Source organism: Ceratosolen solmsi, unplaced genomic scaffold (assembly GCF_000503995.2).
Source record: "Ceratosolen solmsi marchali unplaced genomic scaffold, CerSol_1.0 scaffold45, whole genome shotgun sequence".
NCBI classification, from domain to species: domain Eukaryota; kingdom Metazoa; phylum Arthropoda; class Insecta; order Hymenoptera; family Agaonidae; genus Ceratosolen; species Ceratosolen solmsi.
This window is the reverse complement of record NW_011948436.1, coordinates 1,941,663-1,966,121: the sequence shown is the minus strand read 5'-3', so window position 1 is coordinate 1,966,121 and position 24,459 is coordinate 1,941,663. Positions and strand designations below refer to the sequence as shown.

General features: G+C 30.1%; 1 protein-coding gene across 1 annotated transcript in view; it reads left to right on the top strand.

Moving 5' to 3' along the window:
- Positions 1 to 495: 495 nt before the first annotated feature.
- The window catches only part of LOC105365154 (uncharacterized), a 46,198-nt gene continuing 22,234 nt past the window's right edge, over positions 496 to 24,459 (top strand). The window contains 3 exon segments of the mRNA XM_011503249.1: positions 496 to 586; positions 2,616 to 2,962; positions 3,083 to 3,170. Coding sequence (XP_011501551.1) covers positions 496 to 586; positions 2,616 to 2,962; positions 3,083 to 3,170 — 526 coding nt within the window.

The window sequence follows — 24,459 nt, the reverse complement described above, 5'->3', positions numbered from 1 at the left end:
TAAATTTAATCATGTGTTGTAATAAATAATTTTAAATATTTAGTTTGCAAATTTCCTATTATAAAAGACGAAGCTTTTATTTTTTTCTTTTTCTTTTTGATAAATATGGCATCTCATTTAAGTAATATTTTTCACAGAAGTCATTTTATATTTCTGTACACGAGGTAAATTAAATAAAGAATTCTTTTAAATGATAGTAATTGTTTGCAGTTAATATTAAATTTAAACAAATTTCTTTTATCTAGACATTATTATTTAGAAGTTGTTTATATAGTTAGGACATTGGTTCGTTAAAATTATAATTCGTAGCATTTAAAAAGCAACGCAAAGATTAGTTTGCTTTAATATTTTTTGTATATGTACATAATTTTTTCTCTATTTATAAATGATAAACGCCAACTTCAATATATAAAATTTAATTAAATTGTAAACTAGTTTTCATGACGTAGTATTTATTTGGCGGTATATTTTTTTCCGTAAATCTTTATTGTGGTAATGTCGGTATATTCATTGGATTCTTTAGAAAACGAGCCACGACCATCTTCTTCTGATTTAAATATCCATGAAGGAAAGAAAACGAACACTGGTAAATTTTAACCTTAACGACACTATTAACCTAAGATAGAAAACAAGAATTTCATTTTTTCAGTATATACATACGAATATATATAAAATTTGATTACGATACACCATAGCATAGTCGGTGAATGATAGTTGATTCATAAATTTCTGCTTCATTGCTATCGTAAAAGAAGCAAAAAAATCAATTAACGTTAATTGCAATTGAAAATAAAAATAATAAAAACTCATAATAAGGATTTAAAAAAAAAATCTCCTCATAAACAATGCAATTTTTACAAAGCAAAGCATTAAACTAGATTCTTATAAAACATTCGATATATATACGCGCGTGTATATATACATATTATTACATTAGCTTTGAAGGAGGAAATAAAGAAATCCGTTTGACAAGGCAAAATTACCGGGAAGAGGGGTTGGGGAGGGGGTGGGGGGTGCAATAGAACGCGATAAAAAAGAATAAGTGAATAACGAGTTACGGAACTTATTTATGACGAGGTCCGGAAAGCTCTAATGAAACCGCAGAGGAGTTGCTTAAGCGAAGTGCAAAGAATGCAGTAATTGCAAGCGACGAGTGCTTGCAATGGCAAACGGCGACAGTTGGGGTGTCCTCTTCGATGTCGCTGGCGTCCTTTACGAGCCGTCTCCCGGTCAGACATTCGCAAGCCATCGTCAAAAAGGAAATCCCGGCGAGGGCCACAGGAACGCCGCAGTCCCCATTTCGTTGCGAGCCACGGATTCTCCAAGAGCCACCCCCCGATCCTCGAATCCGGACGGATTCCGAGCGGTGCGATAAAGCTGCACTGCCGGGGCCGCGACTACCGCCGAGACGTCCTGCCACTTACTTGGACCTTTATTGCCGAAGACTCGGTGAGATCACAGACTAGGCTCCCTAGCTGCTCTTGCGAATGTCGGGAAATTTTTCCTCCCGACAATTATTCTTTCGCTTTGATATATATAACACTCGGCTCCACTTCTCCCGTTGGCAGCCGTCGAGCAGAACTCCCTTTTCGGCTGCTTTGCGGTCCCGATTTTAATCGAATTCCCAGCAATTTTCATTGGCTTTGAATGTTAATTACAGAGGATACAAGCATTTTTGCGGAATAAAGTGCGATTCTTTGTCGAATTACTGCCACGCGGAATTTCGTCTAATTTTCCTCTGCACCGAATTAGATAAGCATAACGTAATGAGTTACAAATGGAAAATACGAGAAAAGAAAAATAATTAAAAGCACTCGGCGAGCCTTTAAAGATACAAGGTTAATATCTTAATTAACTTTTATTTTTATGTAGTTAGCGCACTTTTAAAAATTTCACGATTAGCCGGGACTTCTTTTATTATTTGTCTAGAGGCAAAAATCTCAGGCGATGTACGAAAAGTCAATAATTTTAATTCCTATATGTAGCGATACACACATACATACAATATCCTCCTCCCTTTTTGCATTAATTTTTTCCTTTTTTCTCCATTTATTCTTCTATTTTTCTTTTATTTGAATATAAAATAACTTTATGACTCCGAGTTTAATTTCTATTTGCACCTAATAATTTCGTGAAAGTTTGTCATGTCGGCAAAAAAAAAAAAAAAAAAAAAAAAAAAAAAAAAAACGAATGAAAACAACCCAAAGTAACGAGTATGAATATATTTGGGAACAAAAGTTTTTGTGTTGTTTCGAAGCAGCGAGCATTGTTATTAGATTATAAGTAAAAGACAGGCTGCAAGATAAAATGTTCCAATTCCGCATTATATATAATTGGCACAATCAAGAAACTTTTGACAGACATTGCATTATTATAACTGAATAAAAACCAATTTGTTTATTTGAAATGCTCAGTGGTATTCGTTTTAAATCCATAAGCGACATTAATATCGGCGATGTAATACGTCATTCGCCTCGGCACATTGACGTTATTCAGCCGCGAGCATTCCATCTCTCTCAAATTCGCCAAAGCAAAGCGTTCGTCGGATCGATCGCCGAGCGATCAAAATTTGCAAAATCCAGCCTAACTAAAGGAAAATGGCTGGTGATCCACAGGGATCGAGCGGCCAAACCGACATCGCTCCCTCGAGAGCAACCGACTGTCGATTTGCGGCGACAGTACCGACGGGCGTCTCGACCTCGAGCTCCATGAGGAGGGCGTCCCGAACTACGGCGATTCGCTCCCCAAGGACGACAACAGTGAGCCGAGCTTCTATCGGCGCGTGCTGGAGTCGCAGTACCTCCTAGACAATGCAGTCCTGCCGTGTAAGTCGGTGCAAGCCTTCCGACCCTACACCCTCAAGGACTACCAGTGTATAAGACCGATTACGGCGGAGCTCGACCGATCGCTCGGACCCGACCGCGAGCGTCTCCGACCCAAAGTACGAAGGGGCAAAAAGAGCGTAAGAGAGATCTTTGTCGAATTTACAGAGACTGGAGAAAGCTTTTTAATATCACGCAGATTTGATATTATAAATATTGTAGCAATATTCTCGAATAAGTATAATAGTTTTGATAATTAGGGTATTGAAGATGATGCACAACTAACTTTAAATTTACTAATGCAACTTGATTTTTCACCGATTTATATAAATACTTGTACGGATACAGGTAGGCAAATATACGCACAAGCGCGATTTTTATTTGTTATTAAAGTTTAAATTTTGTTTAGATTTTCGTCTAAGTTTATAATCGTAAGAGGAAGCTTAAAAAAGTCCCAAGGAAGTGAAAATTTTAGCATTTTTTTCCAAGAAACGAAAATCCTATTATGCCGCATAAAAACGTTTGCGAATTTTGTAAATTTCGATTAAGAACAATTTCGATGTGAAGGAATTTAAATTTAAAGAAAAATCGTTATGTGACTGCAGCAGATACTTTTAAATCCAACATCTTAATTTTCAATTCCGTGTGATTTTACGCAATTTTTACACAATTTTTCTAAATCAAGTTACACGAAAGCGAGCGAATTGCGCGTAACTAGACTTTAGCCCATCAGCTTCAATCTAATAAGTAGTAGAATACACGATGCACAAGTTTTCATCCCTTCCTTCCTTCCTTTCCTCATTTTGCACTGGCATCATTCACTTTGGTAGAAAAGTACAGTTCTTTACTCATTTTCTTACTTTTGCTATTAATTTGATTTCTTATTTAACTCTGCGTTTGGCGCATATTTCTCAATACTTCTTATCAGAAATTTCTTAGTTTACGTTTTTTCTCTCTTCGGATTGAGCTATTGAAAATTTTTTTTAACTTTTATATTTGATCAAAAGAATGCATTGCCAACATGTTATTCTTAGACAATTTTATAAATTAAAAATGAGAAATTAAGATGAATAAAATTAAATATTGAAATTTATTATCTTATTTAAAAACTATGTCCACTTGCTTTGTTACGTGGAATCAAGAACATTAAAATATGTATATTTAAAGCTTTTATATAATTGCTTTCAATTATCTAAATTTTCGTTAAATACATGTTCAGAAAATGCATACTGTAGGTACTAATAGTTTCCAAAGGAAGTTTAACTGATATTGTAAAACATGGAGAGTTATTTCGGGAAATTCGGATATTTATTGAAGTATTTGCATTATTTTATTCAATGTAATTTCATAAAATTGATGATTATATTCATTTGCAAGTATAGTGATGGTATAATTAGTTTTGAAGACAACGATATTTACATTTTAGCATAAGAATTTGATTCCAACAAATTAAAGAATTCGAATAATTAATTTATAAACATAATTACAAATTACTAAAAATTGTCATTGGAGAATTTAAGAATTTTGCATAATGTGTCATTGTACTTATTGTGACGTCAAGCTCATAATACAATGAGTAATTCTAAATAAAACCTTACAAATAATGAATATTTGAAACATAATAGCAAAATCTTTTGTCGCAATACAAATAAAATAACAATTTAAGTAACGAATAATTAAACATATACGGTCTTTTATCTGTAATTTTCCTAACGGCATCAATAAATTATTACCTGACAGTGAAAAGAATACTGTGCGTTGATGGCGATTGCTTCGCGATTTCTACGCAATTTCTCTCATCTTTTAATGAACCACATTCTCGAGCAAAGCTTCTGGCTTCTATAATTAGTTCACTGGGGCAAAGTTTGAGTGCACGCGCCTAATTAATTTATTAATTTTATGAGGTAATTTGGCTTTCTTAAAGTGATCTGAGAACTCGTCTATCTTATGGTTATTCATTAGGGCGGGAATAGATTAAATGTTTGTGGGACGCGGAAATAATTTTTCCTTGCTTTATTACAGTTTTAAACATTATCCATTAATTTTGTTCATAGCTATTAATACAAATATAAATACACGCAGACACGCACACTCGCACGCACGAGCGCGCACACAACAAACACACACACACACACACACACATATTTATTTATTTATTTATATAAACTAGTAATTTATAGACATTACTGGCGTCTACATCTATTTTATTTTATTACACAGATATTTTTAAATACTTTTTCACCACAAGGCATTTATGGATACATAAAGTTAATATAATTGCATAGAGGGAAACGATGATTAGAATGGAAAATCAACTTGAATATATTCTCTTTCATCTCTCATTACACTGTACATTACTTAAACTTATAAATGTAAAATTACATTTCATTAAAGAAATTATTTCTTACAGTCATTATTACTGAAATTAAATTGATATCCTTTTTATTATAATAGAAATTGTTTTTTAATCTACCTAATCAACTTCTAAATTAACATCCTGACGAAATATAATGTTTACAATTTTTTGTTAACTATTATTGAAAAATTAATATTCATAATAAATATGCAAACAAATATTGCAATCGTATCTTGGCATTTTTCAATAATAATATGAATAATGATAATGAATTAAAATTTTTAGATTTTTAAAAACACATTTAAATAAATAACAAATATAAGAATGTTTTTGTTGTATAAGAAAGTATTATAATTTATCAATCTGTCATTTTCGCGTGTATTATGTTCTAAAAATAAAATTATTATTATTGTATAAAAAATTCTAAATTATATATGAATTATATTTATATTATTATATAGAAATTTATATAGAAATATAAGTTCGAAGGGTAGAAATTCAAATGTCATTGATGTATTAAATGAAAAATATTACTATTTTATAAAATTATATACATATATGCATATGCATACAGGGAGAGAGAATTGCGGAGGCGTTAAATGCACAGGCAAATGCAGATATAATGTTTAATCTGATAAATTAGCAATTCGATTTATATATAATTTGACCAAAACGAATAAAAAATATTAAATTTTTGTGATCTCGGTTATAAAAATACTTGCATGGTAATAATTCTACCAAATTTTGCCGAATGATCGTTTTTTTCATATTTTATTTAAAGTCTCTGCAATACGATAATTTTTTAATAAAACGATAAATACGCTACATTATTTTATTTATAATTTTGTAAATATATTAAAATCTTTTACGCTTGATTCATCGGCGGTAGAGTACTAATACTATTATTTTAGTATTATTTATTATTATAAATTTTATTACCGCAATCAAATTGGCCACATAGAATAATAGAAGCACGAGAAATGTAACGACCCCTTATATGGCATGACAAATTAAAAAAAAAAAAGATTAGATAGTTTAATATCCAACTGAAAACTATAATCACTTTAAAGTTATCCAAATCATCGGTAATAATAACAATTGGGTCGAACGAAAACCAATATTGATAAAGAGGAAAAGAGTTGTAAAAGAAAATTTTAATATATAGTTAAAAACAACGATAAAAGTCTAGGTAGGTGAGGAGATACTTTGATGGAAAATGTAAAAAATGTAGTAAAGTGTGATTATAAAAATAAAATAATAAATCTAATTAAAATAAGTAAAACAATTTTAGAAAACCATCGTTGTATTAGGAAAGCTATGAGATCCGTATTAGAGGTACTGAAGTGTTAACTGAGAAAAATAAAATGTTAAATGTGTAAAACGTCAATAAAGAGAATAACGCGTTTGAAGCGAACGTCGATATAAAGTCGATTAGAAACATTTCGAAAGTAGGTCGAATTTGGTGTAATTTAAGGAGAGATTTTATAAGAGAATATAAATTGTTTGGTTGAGACGTAGAATATACGCTAACAATCATTTGGTTGTTAATAAAAATGAAACTTGAATATTACACGTTAAAATCTATAACTACTAAACTTCATATTGCAATAACTAGTTTTGATGAGATATTTACTGCCATTAACATATTAAAAAGCTATTAAACTGTAAGTACCGACGAATAGATAGTTGGATTAATTAATTATAGTTCCGTATCATTAGTTTAAAAAATTCATTAACTCATCACTAGTTTGTGTAATAGAGTTACAACTAAGTAAAAAGAAAGATAATTATTATTTTAAGCTGTAAAAAGTCTTTTGAAGTAAATTAAACAGTATAAAGAGTATTTTATTTAATGTTATATATTTTAATATATTATACAATATTAAACTGGAAGAATTGAATTATTATTAAAAAATACATGTTATAATAAAATTACACAATTTTTAAATACATAAAAATATTAGATTAAAGATTTAAAATTTGATAAAAAAGCAGACCTATGATAAAATTACACAATTTTTAAATACATAAAAATATTAGATTAAAGATTTAAAATTTGATAAAAAAGCAGACCTATGAATAATGATAATAATAATAATAATAATAATAATAATAATAACAACGACAACAACAACAACAACAATAACAATAATAATTAAATATTATGTTGATGAATAATTTCGTAAATTATGTTATGATTTACGGCAATATTAAATAATAACACTAATAACATGTGACACAACGATTATAATAATCGTAAATATTATTATAAGAAGGAAATAAAAATTATAATAATATTTTAACTATAGTTAATAATTATCTAATAATTAATTGAATTGCTTATTCAAATCATATATTTCTTTATAAGATACTCTCTTATATATTTTTTAAAAATCTCGTGTCTACTTGGGTACTGTTCATACAGTATCAGTTTTTATATTGAAATAATTTTTTTTGTGTATTTGTTATCTTCTAGAACTATTTTCGTAACTGAGTGATTCTGAAGCGAGTTGATCGAAACACCTTATATCAGAATAATTCGGTGATGCGTTTCGTTGTTTTAGGTTCAGTTTCTCTTTCGTTGCACAGAAAATGAGTTTTCATTAAATTCTTTATATTATTTTCTACCGCCTTTACAGCTACTCCGCTCCACTAAGTTACCTTGTAATTTTCATTTCAATCGTTATAACTAATAAATTCTCAAAGAATTTATAGTAACATTGATTTCATACCTACTGGTAGTCCATTAAAGTGCTCAACGAATAATTTATTTCTGTGAATTAATGAACTTCCCATTAATTAACCATTAATATTTCTTCGTGACATTCTCACATTATTTCATATAACATAATTGTTTACATTTTAGATTTCGACAATAGTCTAGATTGTTCGTTTATATAAACATTGGATACCATTTTGAGGCCGACTGCATATGCAAATGAAATCGTATCTGATCAGGCTTGGGTACTTTTTATCGATTGAACCTTTTATCTGTTTTTGTGCGAAATGGGAGTTTGCAAAGCAAAGACATATTATTCCTCTGCTTAATACGATTTTCGATTTATATTTCGAGCAATTTTGCAAAGAATAAAAAATAATACTTCCTTTTCCAAGATACCAATGCATTTGTTTCTAGCTGCATTGATTTTTTCGCTTAATATGCTCATTTATTGATTTTCTTTTTATATTTTATATTGATAATATTTACTACATTTCTATTCCTTAATAATACAGTTTCTAATGAAATTAATTTGTGCACACAATATCACGTGTGTTACTAAAGGCAATGAATGTTACAATTGTATTGAAAAGTTCTTACACATTTTTCTATTTTTAATCGGTATTGGCAATTATTTTTATTTTATTATTTTTTTTTTTTTTTACAGAGATAGTAATAATAATAACAATAATAATAATAGCTCTGATTAAATTTTCCTCATAATTTTCTCAATCAACTATTCTACACAAGCTGTATTTCATACTCTATTTAGTTACAAGCCTTTGGCTTCCTATTTTGAGCCAGCGAGTTCCTCGAAGATTAACTGCTTTGACTGAGCTTTGGTTATTGAGGTAAGACTAAATATTCTCCGAGCTCAAATTAAAAAAAACTATAACACCACGCCTTGGTTAGCACATAATTATAATTTCAATTACTAATATAATGCTAATGAATAATAATTTAAATAACGATGCGGTTGCTTATAATGCAAAAAAAAAAATAATAATAATAAAAAAAATAATAGTAATAAAAATTTAAATACTTTATAGAGGGAAGATCTTGTGAGGCGGCGATCATACGGTGATGCCGTGAGTGCATTAAATCGACGAAAAATGGCCTTAGCTGCAAAAAAGCATCAGGTAATTTTTAATATTTATAAAAACATTAAGTATACTTTAGTATTTTACCTTAATTGACGTTTCATAAAATATTTTCAAGCAAATAATATTCTATAAACGTTAGTATGAAAAAAAAAAAAAAACTCGGAATCTTAAAGTACATATTCAGGATATAAGTCTACAGATTCGGTTAAATGATATTCCTATGTAATTGCCAATTACACCAACGTATTTACAGGTCTATTTGGAAATGTCTGTAAAAAAATTTAGTTTTGCTAAATTTTCCTATCTGATTGAAGCATATCTAACATAAAACGTCCGAGTATCCACTTGATTATCTACAATAGCAATAATTTTTAATTCTTTACGTTTACAAGTTATAATATTTCGTTAAAAAATTCATGGCTTTCGACGAAAAGTTAAAAGTACTTATATAAATCTGTATAAAAATGATAATATATCAATAATGAAAATATATCATATTTATTGATATAAGATAATATATAAATATATTAATAGGTATTGATATATTATGATGTATATTATACATTTCATTATTATTATATTACTCTTTAAATATATTACTTTTTAGATATATATCTAAAATAATTACAGGATATGATATTTTTTTTATTATACATATACATTTTGCTGATGTGTGGGTACGCGCGCGCGCGCATCTGTGTATGTATTCAGATGTATAAGTTTTCAGGATAAATTTTTAATAATAAAAAATGTTTATATTTACAGTTTCTTCAATTTCTCTAGAGTAGTTTGTGAATAATTAATATAAAACCTTGCATTTTGTTTAATCAAAGTTTTCAAATTTTTATTTTTATATTTATTTATATGTGTGTGTGTGTGTGTGTGTGTGTGTGTGTGTGTGTGTGTGTATCATCAAGTATTAAATCTTTTATTGTTCAAATATTATTATTTTAAATATTGAGTAATAAATAAATAATTGTTCTTGCAAGTTTTATAATATTAAAAAAAAGAAATTTCTTTTTAAATGTTAAGTGTTCATACATGAATGACAGTTTAATTTCAATGTTTTAAAGAACGTTGGATTTGTGCAAAAAGTAACAAAACTGAATGTGCGATTTGAAAACTGGCAACAATGTTTCAACGCTACTTTTCCTCGTAGAGACTTACACTGCTACTTGATGTTCAGTGCAAGTTTCCACTCAACAACGTTAACATGTTGACTTGACAACAAGTTATGAAAATATATGTTATATAGAGTTATACTGCTAGAGAAAAATATAATCTTGACAATTGTGTGATAAAATTAAGCTTCATAAAAATTGAATAAAAATGTATTATGAATAAGGTTGATATAACGAACAAATTGACATTTATTTGCATTTTTGCTTAATTAATAGGAATTTATCCCTATTTAACAATTCAACGAATTGTCTTTTTTTTTTTATGAAAAATATTAAGTATTATTTATTATATATATACATATTATATATTAACGATTATTTATTATATCTATATTAAAATTTGTATGTGTTTAAAACATATAGTATTATTTAAAAACGGATTTTTAAATATTTAACCTTTGATATTAATGTATCATAAAAAAATATGACGAATGTCATGTGAATTTTATTCGATTGTAAATATTTAATTACAAACAATGAAAGATTAATACTACGAAACTTCGTAAAGTATTATGATTTATTTAATTGTATCTTCTGCATTAAAAAATTTAAAAATATATTATCGAGAGAAGTTAAATAAATTCTTTAATACATTATTATTAAAAGATAATTTAAATAATTATCCATATTCTATTATGAACCATTAACATCTTAGAATTTTCATAATACTAACACTAAACATACATATTGTAAATAAATAAATAAATATATATATTCTATAAATAAAATGAAACGATGATGACAAATATTCATCTTGCAATGTTTATATCACTTATAATATAATCTACATTTTTCAATTCATCATATTTTCATTTTGCATAGTAACTTGATTGTTGCAGAATATATTTAATAAATTTTCTTCTTTTACTGATTTATACATCTTAGTTCGATTTGCCTTGTGTTTCTCAATAGTTGGATGTTCTTTGTTTACTACATAATTTGCTCATACCGTTCGATAGAGTAAAGATAATTTTTTTCTACTTAAGAATTATCTGAAGCATATATAAATGTAATATATCTTTGCACTACATTGCACAATAATTTTGTTATTGAATACTTTTGATATATACTTTAGATTTACCAAATAGTTTAATAATGAAAAGCATAATACAGAGCATATAATATGAATGTGTAAGTCATATTGTTAATTAGTAATTATTCTCTCTGAAACATTATACTTTTATTAATTAAATGATGGTATTCGTTTCTGTGGTTGACTAGTTGTGCAAAACTCTATTTTAATGATTTGATATAAAATATGTATTATTCGATTATTCTATATTAATATATCTTTATAACTGATTTAATATATATGTTCACATTGGCACTCAAGGAGAATACATAAAATTTGTCGTATCTTTTGGGTTAAAATTTATGTTCTTTATTTTTGTTTAATACTTGGTGTTCAAATTTTCGCATTTTAAACAATGCTGTCTTGTATTGTTTTTATAGAGATGTATAAGTACGGCCATTTTAAGACAGAAACACTCTTGAAAAACATACTTATTCGAATGATTCATTTGGAAAATTTGCTTTTACCAGTATGAATAATAATGATGTTTGTTTTTGCCATATTATCAAGAAATATTTGGAGAACAAATGAGTTGATGCTGTTTGATTTTATTTTCTATCATTTAGTAAAATTTAAGCAATAAAATTAATTTCCAAATAAAAACAAACAATATAATAAGAATAATAAAACGTTCATTGGATGACACCAGAGAGAGAGAGAGAGAGAGAGAGAGAGAGAGCTCCTTTGATTCGGCCAACTAATGGATGTACTAGTTTTCTTTTCCTTCTACCGCTGTCTTCTTTGCTCACCTGTAATGAAACGAATAGAATTCTGTAATTGAATAACAGGATAAAGTCACTTTTGATCTCGAAGATGACGTCGAGCACGATTAACGATAATTGTATGCCGGTATTATGTACATTCGATTCCGGAAGCAGCCTTCCTACACGAGCTCCTTTCCTTTTTCTCATTCTTGCATCTCCTATTTCTTCATCTTTCTCTTTAATTTTATAACTCTGTTTTGTTTTTCTTTCTCTGACTGCATTTGTATATGTATGCAAACTCATTAATTTAAATAACCATTTATTCAAGAGCCATTTGACTTTGTCATAAAAACGCGAATGCCCGCCGAGGCTAATTTAGCATGTCAAAGAACAAAAGAAAAAAAAAAGAAAAAAAAAAAGAAGAAGAAGTAAAAGAAAAAGAACTAATATTCGCACCTTAGTTGACAAGATATTTTACGTTTCGGTGAGCGGGTGAAATATCTATCATAGGCAGAAAAAAGAAAGCTCGAAAAAAGCTTGGCATTAAGTGTAGGACAGAGTAATGGAGTAGAGTAGAAACTTCTCAGAATTCATCAGTGTAGGAGTTACGAGTACCGAGTCACGTGCTAATTAGGACCGAGCTCTGCCGCAAGAAACAAAACAAAAGGAAATCTTTTTGGAAAAGCGAATAAAAAGCTTAGGGAGAAAAAAGTAATTAGTTTTTCTAAGTGCGCCTCGGCGAAAGGAAGCTTCACACTTTACAGTCTAGCGAGCCTGAAAAATCTCCTAATTGCATATGTATGCCGTCCTTGGTAAGGGAAAAAAACACGACATCGATTCGCACGGCCTTTAAAGTACTCGTGATGCTCGGAAAGTGCTTAGGGACACGGCGTATGTTAACGGCCGAAGCTGTAAAGCGCTTAACAAGAGAACAAATAAAAGAAAAAGTCTGTCGCTGAAGGCTCGCGTTGCACGCGACAGGAGCGGAACTTGCGGCGGTCGCGATAGGACCACCGCCGTCATAAAAGACGAAAGGCAAAACTAACGGTTCTCCCTATGTTGGGATTCGCTTAAGATAAGACTAATGAGGAAAGGAGGTACCATCCGAACGTAAATTCAATTATACGAACAAAGCGAGAGGGGCTTGACCGTACCGACATGCTGAAACGACTAGACGCTCGCTTATTACGTCGCACATGGATAACCTCAGCGAACAAATTACATTTCGATTTGGCTCTTTATATAGTCTTCGTCTGTGTCACTCTTCATTCGTCGGAGGTCGGTTATATTCGCCGAGCCTTTTTTAAATATTTAGGTATTTTTTGCTTTTTAAGAGGTAGTCGCGCATAATGGCTTCACGAGGGCTCGATCATCCACGAACCCTTTCAAAGCCAATTACCGATTTTCTCGGTGGAGATTTTACCGAAGTGGAGGAGATCGGTGAAGAGTCTCGGTAAGGGATTGATTGGAAGTACGAGGGAGTAGGCAAAAGCCGCGTTCTTCGCGATCGGGTCTTAGGAATTTTAAGTCGCATATTTTAGCCTCGTGGCAAACTGATTTCTTTGTGCTTGCAGGCTCGGGGCGGATGTGAACTCTCTCAAAGTGCCGTCGCCGCTCCTGCGGAAATCACCGAGGATGCCTCAAAGGTAAGTCGAGCATTTTTTTTGTCCTCTACCGGCATTTTCTCTCTGTGCGTGCATTTACTGTAACGCTCCCTCGACTTACCACTCGAAGTTCGTACGTCTGCTGCATCCATTTTCGCGCTTCTTGCGCTCGATTTCAGCTCAAAGTTCGGCCTACAAAGTCGAGGAGTTTACAAGCGTATACAGAATGAGAGTTGGGATAGGAGATAAAGATATATAGTGACACAGCGCGCGCGCGCAAGGAGGACAGTGGGAAGGGAGCGAGAGAGGAGCTCGGGTACTATCTTTAGCTTGGGGCGAAAAAGTATGAGATAGCTGAATGTCTGGGCACGTTTGACTTTTTGCTTCTTTTCTCGATTGAATCGTATATTGGGACGCCGTTAAGAGGAGCTCGAGAGACGCCGAAAACGAGCGACCAGTTAAAACGAGGAGTTGCAATCAGTCGGGGGACGAGGCCGGACGAGACCTACGAAGGCCATCCATCAAGGAGTCGAGAGCGAGCCGGCTACCGGTATCAGCAAAATCGAAACTCAAGAAATTCACGACTCAGGAGGATCGAGGCGACCGACAGCGGACGCTCAATCTGCAGGAGCTCAAGGCTCGGCATTTCAACGAAAAACAGATGATAAATCGATTGATTAGACCGTTGATGCTTGTATGATGGTACGAGCTGGACGATGAATGTACGCGGAACTAATATGTTTTTATCGGAAAAATTGCATTTAATTGATGAAAAATTTGTGACCGCGTTATTGCTGCTGTAAGATTTAGATTGAAAAATTAATTTACTATTGGCATTTAATAAGAGCATTAAACGAGCTGTTCAAAATTTTAATTGTTTTTTAAAATTTATAATGTTATTGTCATTTGCAAAATTAGATTATATTAAAAGTTTTACTTTGCTAATTAGTTGGAAAATTGAAGACATTCTTTGTATCAAGTTGTCCTGGAAAATATTTTTTTTTTTTTTTTAATTAAGTCCTGTTTAACCGGGGGCTAAACATCAACATATCTCAGATTTTAATTCGCGATTTCTACTGAATTTTTCAATATTTTTCAATAAAAAGATATAATTGATCGTTCAGAGTATTCATAAATTCATTAGTATCGGGTAACTTTATTCTTTCAAAAAATATGATCATTGCTAAGTTAATATTTATAACTAAGTATTTTTTAAAATACGATATTTTGTTGGGAACCTCAAAAAAACATAAGCAAAGCTTTATGATTAGTATTTTTTAATTTGCAGCAAGTAGAAACCATAAAGTAATTTCCAATGCTTAAAACTTTTTATGCATTGTGAATGCACTGATTACAATTAATAATAAAAGCCTTGCGAACCCTAACAACTAATTCACACACACACACACACACAAACACACAAACACACAACGCGGAGACACAAACCCGCACACACACACAAACACACACACACACACACAGAAACAGAGACACACGAACGCACGCAGGCAGATACACACAAAGAAACACACAGGCACGCACGGGCGCACCTACACACACGCGCGTGCGCGCTACGCAGGCAGAGAGTAGTTTTGAACGCTTAAAAATTTGTCTTACTCAGTCGGTCAAAATCTATGTCATAACATCGACGTACTAAATGAAATTTGTTACCACAAGTCCAACAATGATTAAATAAGTCTCCTTTTAAGTGAGTAATTTAAAGGAATAGCATTTTATTTAATAAATAATTCGGAAGTAGATTTTTTTTTTAATTTAAAATTTTTTATTTACTTTTTATGCATTAGTTGAAATAAATTAATTATTCGTACATGCTAGTTTATTTTAAAATATTTTATAGAATGCTTTAGAAAAATACTTATTTCCCAACGTTTCTATAAGGCTTTGAAAGAGAGGTAGAAAATGTCGAGCGAGAGAAACGTCCTAGAAATAAATCAAATCTTGAATAAGTCGTTGCTGCTTCTGCCGAATATATTTTCAATCGGTAATTCGTTTCCGAGGTGCGACAAACAGCTGTATTGCCTGTAATTTACTTCGATCGAATCTAAACACTCTTCTCTTTTTTCATAAGAAGAAAAACATTTTAGATACTAATATTAATAAATACATATACAAATGTAGACAAGTATTTTGGTATATCAGGTTTTAGTATGTAAGACTGTAGAAATTCAATAAACATAAAAACATTCAAGATATGTTTATGTATTACAGATCCGTTAAACTGAGCATTCCTCGTTTTAATCAGTTACGGATATTTTAAGTGATTTACAGTAATCAATAGGAATATATCCATAATACTATAAAGAAAAATATTAAATAATTTAGATAAATTATAGTCATTGATGAAGGCTCTATAATGCCGCTTAAGGATTAAGAATGAGCCAAAAGATGTAAAACTGTTTTTGACATTAAGCATTTTTAACTTATTTCCATTCAAAATTTATGCAGTTACAAGTAGACAATATTTTGTTTTGACAATATGTGTTTTTACGTATGAAAAAAATATTGCACATATTTTAGCAACTATTGAATGTTGCTCATAACGTTAGACTTTCTATATCGGACATACAGAAGTTGATATATTTCTTATATTATAGATTTATATACAAATTGTTTAACGAAAAAACTATATTATACTTCTATCACATAACTTGAATAATCTATATAATTTATTTAAAATAATGACGGACGAACTTTTAATATAATTTAATTTTATTTCCATTGTCAAGATGATATATATATATATATATATATATATATATATAATAACATTCATCATTACAATATATAAATTATATATATATATATATATATATATATATATATATATATATAACAATATATAAAAAAATTAATATATATATATACAGTCGATATATGCATTTTTTTTAAATATGTATTATACGTAACATGTAATGTAAAATTACGAACAAAATTCATTATTTCAATATGGTTTTAATTATATATGCAATTGTATGGTTAAACTATTTAGTAATACATATAGTATATTGCAAAAGGTATTATTATGTCGTTTATCCATAATTCAGCGTAATTATAAAGGTTTTCAAATTTAACGTGAAAATAATAATATTAAACAAAAATTAATTTAAAAAACTCTTAATATTAAAACGATTTGAAAGATTGTTGGAAGTTTTTAATCACAATTAGTTACAAGATCAAAATATATAAAGTGATATTTTTAAGCTTTGATGAATAATAATTTGATTTGGATTGCAGTATTTTTAGAAATAATTGAAATTTTAAACTATTAAACGATTATAAAGATTTTCCAATTTGATTAGTTATTGTCCGTGTATAAATAAATATTGAAGCTTCAAAGATAATATAATTTTTGTAGAAGTATTATATTTAAAATATGACATTACAATTGTAAATTAAATTGAGATTAGAGTCTTCCTTAAATTGGACTAATTTTTCAATCGTTTATAATTTTCTATCTTTAACATTCAGTGAATTGAAAGATGAAGAATTTTTTTAATAATAAAAATTCGGGAAGAAGTTAAATCTTGTTTCTGAACGTTTTCGATTAAATTAACGACAATAATGTAGTTAATGTCACGATTAATTTTTCATAATTGTTAATCAATCATAAATTGGCCGACGAAATTCGATAAATCAATAAATCTTTTATTACTTTAATAATATTATTAATTGGATGTTATTAGATAGATTTATTTATAGCATTGGTATTAAACATACATGATATTTTTTCATTTTTTCTTCTTTATCGAAATTAATGAGTTACATAGGTCAGTATTTCGTAATATTTGATACTCAGATTTATTCAAGGAAGTAGGTTAGATTTTTTTTTTTTTTCTTTTTTTTTAAAAGATCTATTTTTTTGTGAAATGCAATGTTTTTTAATAAAAGATGAAATCTGATAATTTCATTAGCGATGGATTTTTGTCGATTTGTCTTTCATAAGGTTTGATATATTTTGTATTGTATAGAGGTACAAAATTAGCAGCTTCAGCCATATTGTCACATATGACTTATATATGATCAAGAAGTGCTAGATGCATTAGTCGTGGAGGTACAAAAGATCATAAAAGGGACAGTGAACAATGAGACAAGGCTCATTTTGTTGATGTTTCATACTCGAGGCATTCATCATCCGAGAGTTGTTAAGCAGGTTTCATTTGGGACTAGGAGCATTGAGAGTTTTCCCCTTCGTAGAGACAAAATAAAGAACTTATTATTTTATGCAAGTGCGTTTTAATTAATTGATCATTGCTTATACTCGAGCTGATTGTTGTTTTACGTCTAATGCCAAGAAAAGAAAGAATTCGAACTGCGCATAATACAATGTTATTTTATAATTTGCGAATATTTATTTACATATTTATGGTATTATATTCTTAAATATAATTACAAAATTTATATGTTTATGAATTAGTAGAACAAAAGAATTTAACCTTTTTTTTTTATTGTAAAATAGTTTATTGTAAAAATTTAAATTAGCAATGACACAGGATTACAAAACCTATTTTTAATTCAAACCACATATTACAAATAGAATTTTCTAGCTTAATCGAATATTTTCTAATTGAATTATCTAATAATATACTATTGAAAGTTGGCTTATATATATATATATATATATATACATTTATTTAATACATTTATATATTTTGTAAATTTGTTTAATTCAAAATTCAATCATTTTATTTTGAAGTAAATTATTAATAATTATTATGATGAAGTATTAATAACATTTTGTAATATTTAATAATGCTATGAAAATTTTATTTACTAATGTTTAATAAGAGAATTTTGAGCCCAGCATGTAAACCTACAGGTACCATAAATTATTTGAGTATATTTAGATAATTCAGAGAGTTGACATGTTGGAAAAAGGCTAGACACATTGCTAACCGTTGCTTCCAGCATAACGTCAAGAAAAATAAAAAATTCAAATACGAAATACCAGATGTTTTGAGTAACGAATAGTCACAGGCTTATGTATTTTTTCCGTTTGATTTAAGGACGGATGAATTTTATATTTCTGGAAGTAATGAGAGATTGTGTTATTCATTTGTTTATTTTAATTTTGTCAGTCATTCTGTCAGTCGAAATTGTTTAATTGCACGGGCGCGTGCAAGAATAGTATAAGATAAAGAAAAGAAGAAATAAATTTTCTTAGACGCAGTTTAAATGAGAAAAAGACATCTTATGAAATATTAATAGTACTGAATAATCACTTAGTTGTAGTACTTATTTTATAATTTTTACGATTATTCTTCTAGATAGAGTTATAAATATTAATTTCTATTAATAAATGGATGAAGTGAAATAAATGATGCATAAGAGATGGGAAAAGAGCAGATGCGAAACGTAGAGATTATAGGAAGTACTCGAGATTATGACATTTTGACAGACAAGCTCGAATTTTTATACAATCAGTTTCTGTACTAAGTTGGCATTTATTCATATATACTCATTCATTATTAAGTTTATTATTGTTCATCGTTAAATGTATTTTCAATTTAATTTTAAATACGTGAGATTGAGATATTAAACTGATTCAACTGATAATTAATATGAAATAAATTGTCCGGTCTCTAAGAGGACGCATAATATATTGATTTGGTTAAAAATTTTAATAGTACTTTCTGAAATATAATTAATCTTGTATAAGAATAAAAAATTGACCTTGAGCTAGATTGAAATACGTTTAATACTTTTGATAATAATAAATAGCATGTACAGCCAACAGTCTGTAATGATATCTCTACTCCCTTTGCGACAGTATATGAACAATCAGTTTAAACGTCAAGCATTAATATCAACGACCAATATTTATGAAAATAATTATATAATATTTAACGGAATATTGATGGACAGAGAGAGAGTGAGAGAGAGAGAGAGAGAGAGAGAGAGAGAGAGAGAGAGAGAGAGAGTGGGAGCGCGAAATTTTGTCGTGAAAAACCGAAGTAAATTTTATGTAACCATTGATGTGTTTGTAACCATTAGTGATATGTAAGTTATTGAAGAGTAGTTGAACTTATGCAAGATAAATAGTGACGAGTAATTGCGTTAATGAAGTAAAAGAAAATTCATCGAACGCTCGCCTTTTCTTCTCCTTCTCACTCCATTTGGTGAAATCCGAAAAGCAAACAAACAAGCGGTATAGGCGATTTATCAATTCGATAAGAGCGACACGAGCAACAGCGGCTATAGAAAACTGAAGCCCTTTTCCCTCTGACCGTCGCATGCGGACCTCCGCGTGGTGCATCCACCCTCTCCCCCCAGACAGGCAGGGTGCGACGAAAGGAGACCCGGGAAGGCGGGAAATCGATCGTCAGGACGACGCGCGCAACTCCACAAACATGGCGCTCGGCATCGAGACAAGACGACTCGCGTACCCGAGAACCACGCTTGCGTAGATCGCCCGGACCCGTCCTCCATCTGGACACCAACTACGTCACCTGGAGGTTCGTCGGTGACGCCCCTCCTAGCACTTGGATGCACCGGATCGGGGCTTTTCCGAGCTTCAATCGCCCTGACTGACAGCATTCATCAATGACTCAGGTGAGTGCCCCACGGCTAGTTAGAGTTACCCTTTTCCGCTCGAGCGTAGCTTTTCCAACTTACGTCCACGTGACTCGAGGGGGCGCTCGCATCCCTTTTCCCGCCGATTTTCGAACCCCTACACACTGTGATTTGCAAAGGCCGATTCGGGTGTAGTCTTGGTGGTTTCGAAGTTGGCGCTTAGGAAGTTGCGCGTGGAAACACGTGTTTATCCCTTGGTCCTGACGCAACAGCGAGCCGAACCTTCCCTCTTTATTCTAAATTCATTCGCTTGTCCTTGGCAGCTCGTTTCCAAACTTTTGCTTTGTTAACGGCCAGTTCATTTCCATGTCGTAGATTGGAGCTTGCTCCTATTAATTTTAACGTCACGATGGAGGAGTGTAAAGGAGGAACGATTAAACTTTTTCCATTTTTCTTTGAAATTTCTTGCCTTAATCGAGTGCTCGATTATTTGTAATAGAAAAACGGGGTGAACTTGTATTTTCGAGCTACATTAGTTCTTTAACTCTGATAGCTTGTTTATTATGTAGTGCTGTGGCAATCTTGAATAAAACATTGTCAATTGTATTATCAATTCTTTTATTATTCGAAAGTTAAGGGAATGAAAGCTTTGTTCAATGTTTTCAAGTAATATAATCACTGCAGCGACCGCAGTCTTTTTAAATACTATATAATTACAATTTAATTATCATTATTTAATTAAGGTGATCATTTTGACGTTTATAATTTAGAATAACAAACTTTTATTCTTTTAATATATACGAAAGTTTACCTTTAAATTTTTGAGGAATTCAATATTTTAAATCATTCTTTTAGGAAGAAACAATAAATTAATTTTATTAATTGGAACAAAAATTTTTTTTATTGAATACTTAAAACAATGGATTAATATGTTTGAATTCTGAAAAAATTTACGATTTGAATTAAATTTTAAATTGTAAGAGATTAAAAGTGTTTTTAATTATTAAATTGATTTTTTGTTCGTCAAGTATATACGTATCGTTGCAATCATAGATTAAACTTTATGGTTTTATAAAACAATATAATAAAAGTATTATAAATGTGTTTTCCATAAATAATCTGTAATTGATTTTTTTTCTTTATTTATTCTCTTTTAATTCATAGTTATGTTTTTATGTTTATATTCAGGTGTTATTGTTCAAGATGCATTTCCCGAAATCATTGCCATACTTGATTGTTCGCATTTTTTATATTATACCTATATTTCTAATTAATTTAAATCTCTTATTTCATAAAGTATGGCATTAATAATTTAATAATGTATTTTCATGAATTCTTAATTATCATTATGTTTTATTAAATGTTTTAAAATTTCTAGAAATTATTTATTTTCATCTATTTTGAGTTCATTAAAGTCAAAGAAAAAAAAATTGCCATTCCAGTTAAGGCAAAATTGCTTTTCTATAATAATAAAATTTCCTTTTAAATTGAAATTTCAAAATTTTTTTATAAAGAAAGCAAACACGTATATCTATATCTACAAGAGTATCTACCAGATACAATCTGTACTCAAACTATGTTTTACACAGGCACTATGTGTACTTTTATTTAAAGTCAGAATAAACTTTTTATTAAGGTATTTAAATTGGTACACGATATTATACTTATTAAATACATAAACATTACAAACATGTAATAGACTGATAATTTAAATATAACTTAGATTAATAATAAATAATACTAAGCGTTACAGTGGCAAAGTAATACATTTTACAACGGAATAAGGATATAACATAATAGATATTCTAGATACTATTAACATTGCGTATGTTTATTCTGATTAATGAAATATTATTTGTCCGTCTGTGTGTTGTTTTATAGTTTTTCGATATCACTCACGTAATTAATATTATATAGTTATGCGGAATATGGAAATCAGCAATCACCATAAATTTAATTTTATCGTTGAAAAAAAATGTAGTAATATTTTGCACTAATGTAGAGTAATATTCTTGAATAAATTATTTACGTAAAATCGAATTGACTGAATGTTACTTAATTAAAAAATAATTACATACAGATGGCAGTAGATGAAAATTTTATATATTGCTTTAGTAGTATTTTTGTAATAATCAATCTTTCAAACTTGATTTCCAATAGATTGAGCATTATACATTAAGTTCGTAATTACATAAAGTAATTATGAATAGTTAATTACATCTTACTTATTGGGTAAGTTATGAAATTTTAAAAATTATTATTTGGTAAAATGAATTTTATCTTTTAACGATTTAAGTTTGTCCCGGTAGGTGCGACTTTTAACACTGTGTGACAATTTATAATATACGAACAGGTTTTTGTACAAAAATACATCCGAATGAAAAGGTTTATATACGAATATAAAGCTATTATTTTATAATATGTTATTGATTTTAACAAATGCATTCGGAATTGCAATGTTTTGCAATAAATCTTAGAAATACGCAAACGATAATCATTAACATTCCATAAATTACGATTTTTTTTATATTTTCGTACCTCATTGCGATCACATTATGTATTTAAATGATTCTATTTTTAATTGCTCGTATGTGGTAATTGATCGTCGATTATTGTAAATATTGTTATCGTTTTTATCGAATACCAAACATCGAATGTTGTTCGATTTGCCAAACAACACATTCGTAAATTAATATGTTATTTTCTCGTTAAATCACATAATAAATACTTTTTTTTTCTTCTGAAGAACTCTTTATTGTAACAATGAGAAGACTTGAATAAATAATGAAAAATTGCTTTTATTTTGTATAACAAGTGTTGTGGGAATGTTGTATTTGAGTGTTACATTTCAGAAAGGAATTTAAGTAATCAGAAGCTTGTAAGAAAGAAATGGTATAGGATTTGTGATTTTAATAAAGTGATGATAAGATGAGGTCTTAGTTAACAAAATAGCTAAATTTATGAGACATACTTGGCAGGAATGTATCGAAAAGTCATTAAATAAATCTTATAGAAAGTTTGGTATGTTTTATAAAGTAGTTGAACACGGGATGAAAAAGCCTCGGTACATTGTTCACTCTGTTAATAGGCTTCAGTCAATACAGAGAGGAATAGTTAGACACGATATCAAAGTTATGTTCAAGTTGAGTGGAATTTGATATTACAAGCCGAGGCGCGTGCACTTACTAAGAACTTGTCATTCGTACGTAATAGTGTAAGATCCGCTTTAGAGGTGAGCACATTTTCGCGAATAATGTGGCTCATAGAATGCTTCGTGGGCATATGGATGCCGCGAGGACAGAGGGAATATTTGCCGGGCAGTTCATTAACTAGCCCCGCTGAAACCGCGGTTCAATGCCAAGCCCTGGGTGGCTTTGAAGTAAACGTACGTCCACGCTCCACGGCGAAGAGAAACAGTTTCGAATCGTTCGTCCATTCGACTTCCGAACCTTTTCCCCGTTCCTTCCATTCTCCCCACAACTGTTTACTCAACTGCGAGCCGCGACACAACTTTGCATTCTGTCCTCTGCTTACTTTTCACGCAACTCCGAGCATGCGGTTGCTCGATTAGCATCCTCAGCGATACGTTTCACCCCCACGAGCATGCGTTGGCTTTTATTTTTAATCGCACGAGGAATTCGTTTCGCCTTACACGTGCCGGAATTTACCTATAACGCATTTTTTTCTTCGCATTATGCTTTTTTCTTTGAAAGCGGCGAAATAAATTTCGCTGAAATGTTTATAAACGCGTCGAGCGAGATTAGTGTCCCATATTTCTGCCGACTGTATTCATTAAATAAGTTCGGTGGGATTGCCTTTTTCAGAAATTACATCTGTGACCAAAAACAGTCGGATCTCCGAGCTCTTTATTTTGAGAATTAACGTATTATATAAACGCATAATTCTTATTTCACTAAACTACCATTTTTTTTTTTTTTAATACTCCCACACAATCTAATTTTATGTAAAAAGCCTTCACGCGTAGACATTTACTATGCAAATGCACCTTTTTTTTTATACGATCCTCAGGCATGTTGGATTTCTTTTTTCAAGAGTTCCATATCCATTGCAGTTATATTTCAATTTGAAAGTGTTTTTTGTGAGATATTCACCTTCGCAAAAGTTTATAAATGTTCAATTCGGGAAAACTTTACAAAAAAAAAAAAAAAAAAAAAAAAATCAAACCAACAAAATAAAACGATCAATAAAAAATAAAAAAAAAAAAAAAAAAAAAAAAAAAAAAATCAAACCAACAAAATAAAACGATCAATGAAAAATGGACGTTGATTTAAAAATATTATTGTTTATAGCAAATCAGTGCGCAAGATTTTTCTTTTTCTTTTTTTTTAAACTGTTAGTTCTTCCGA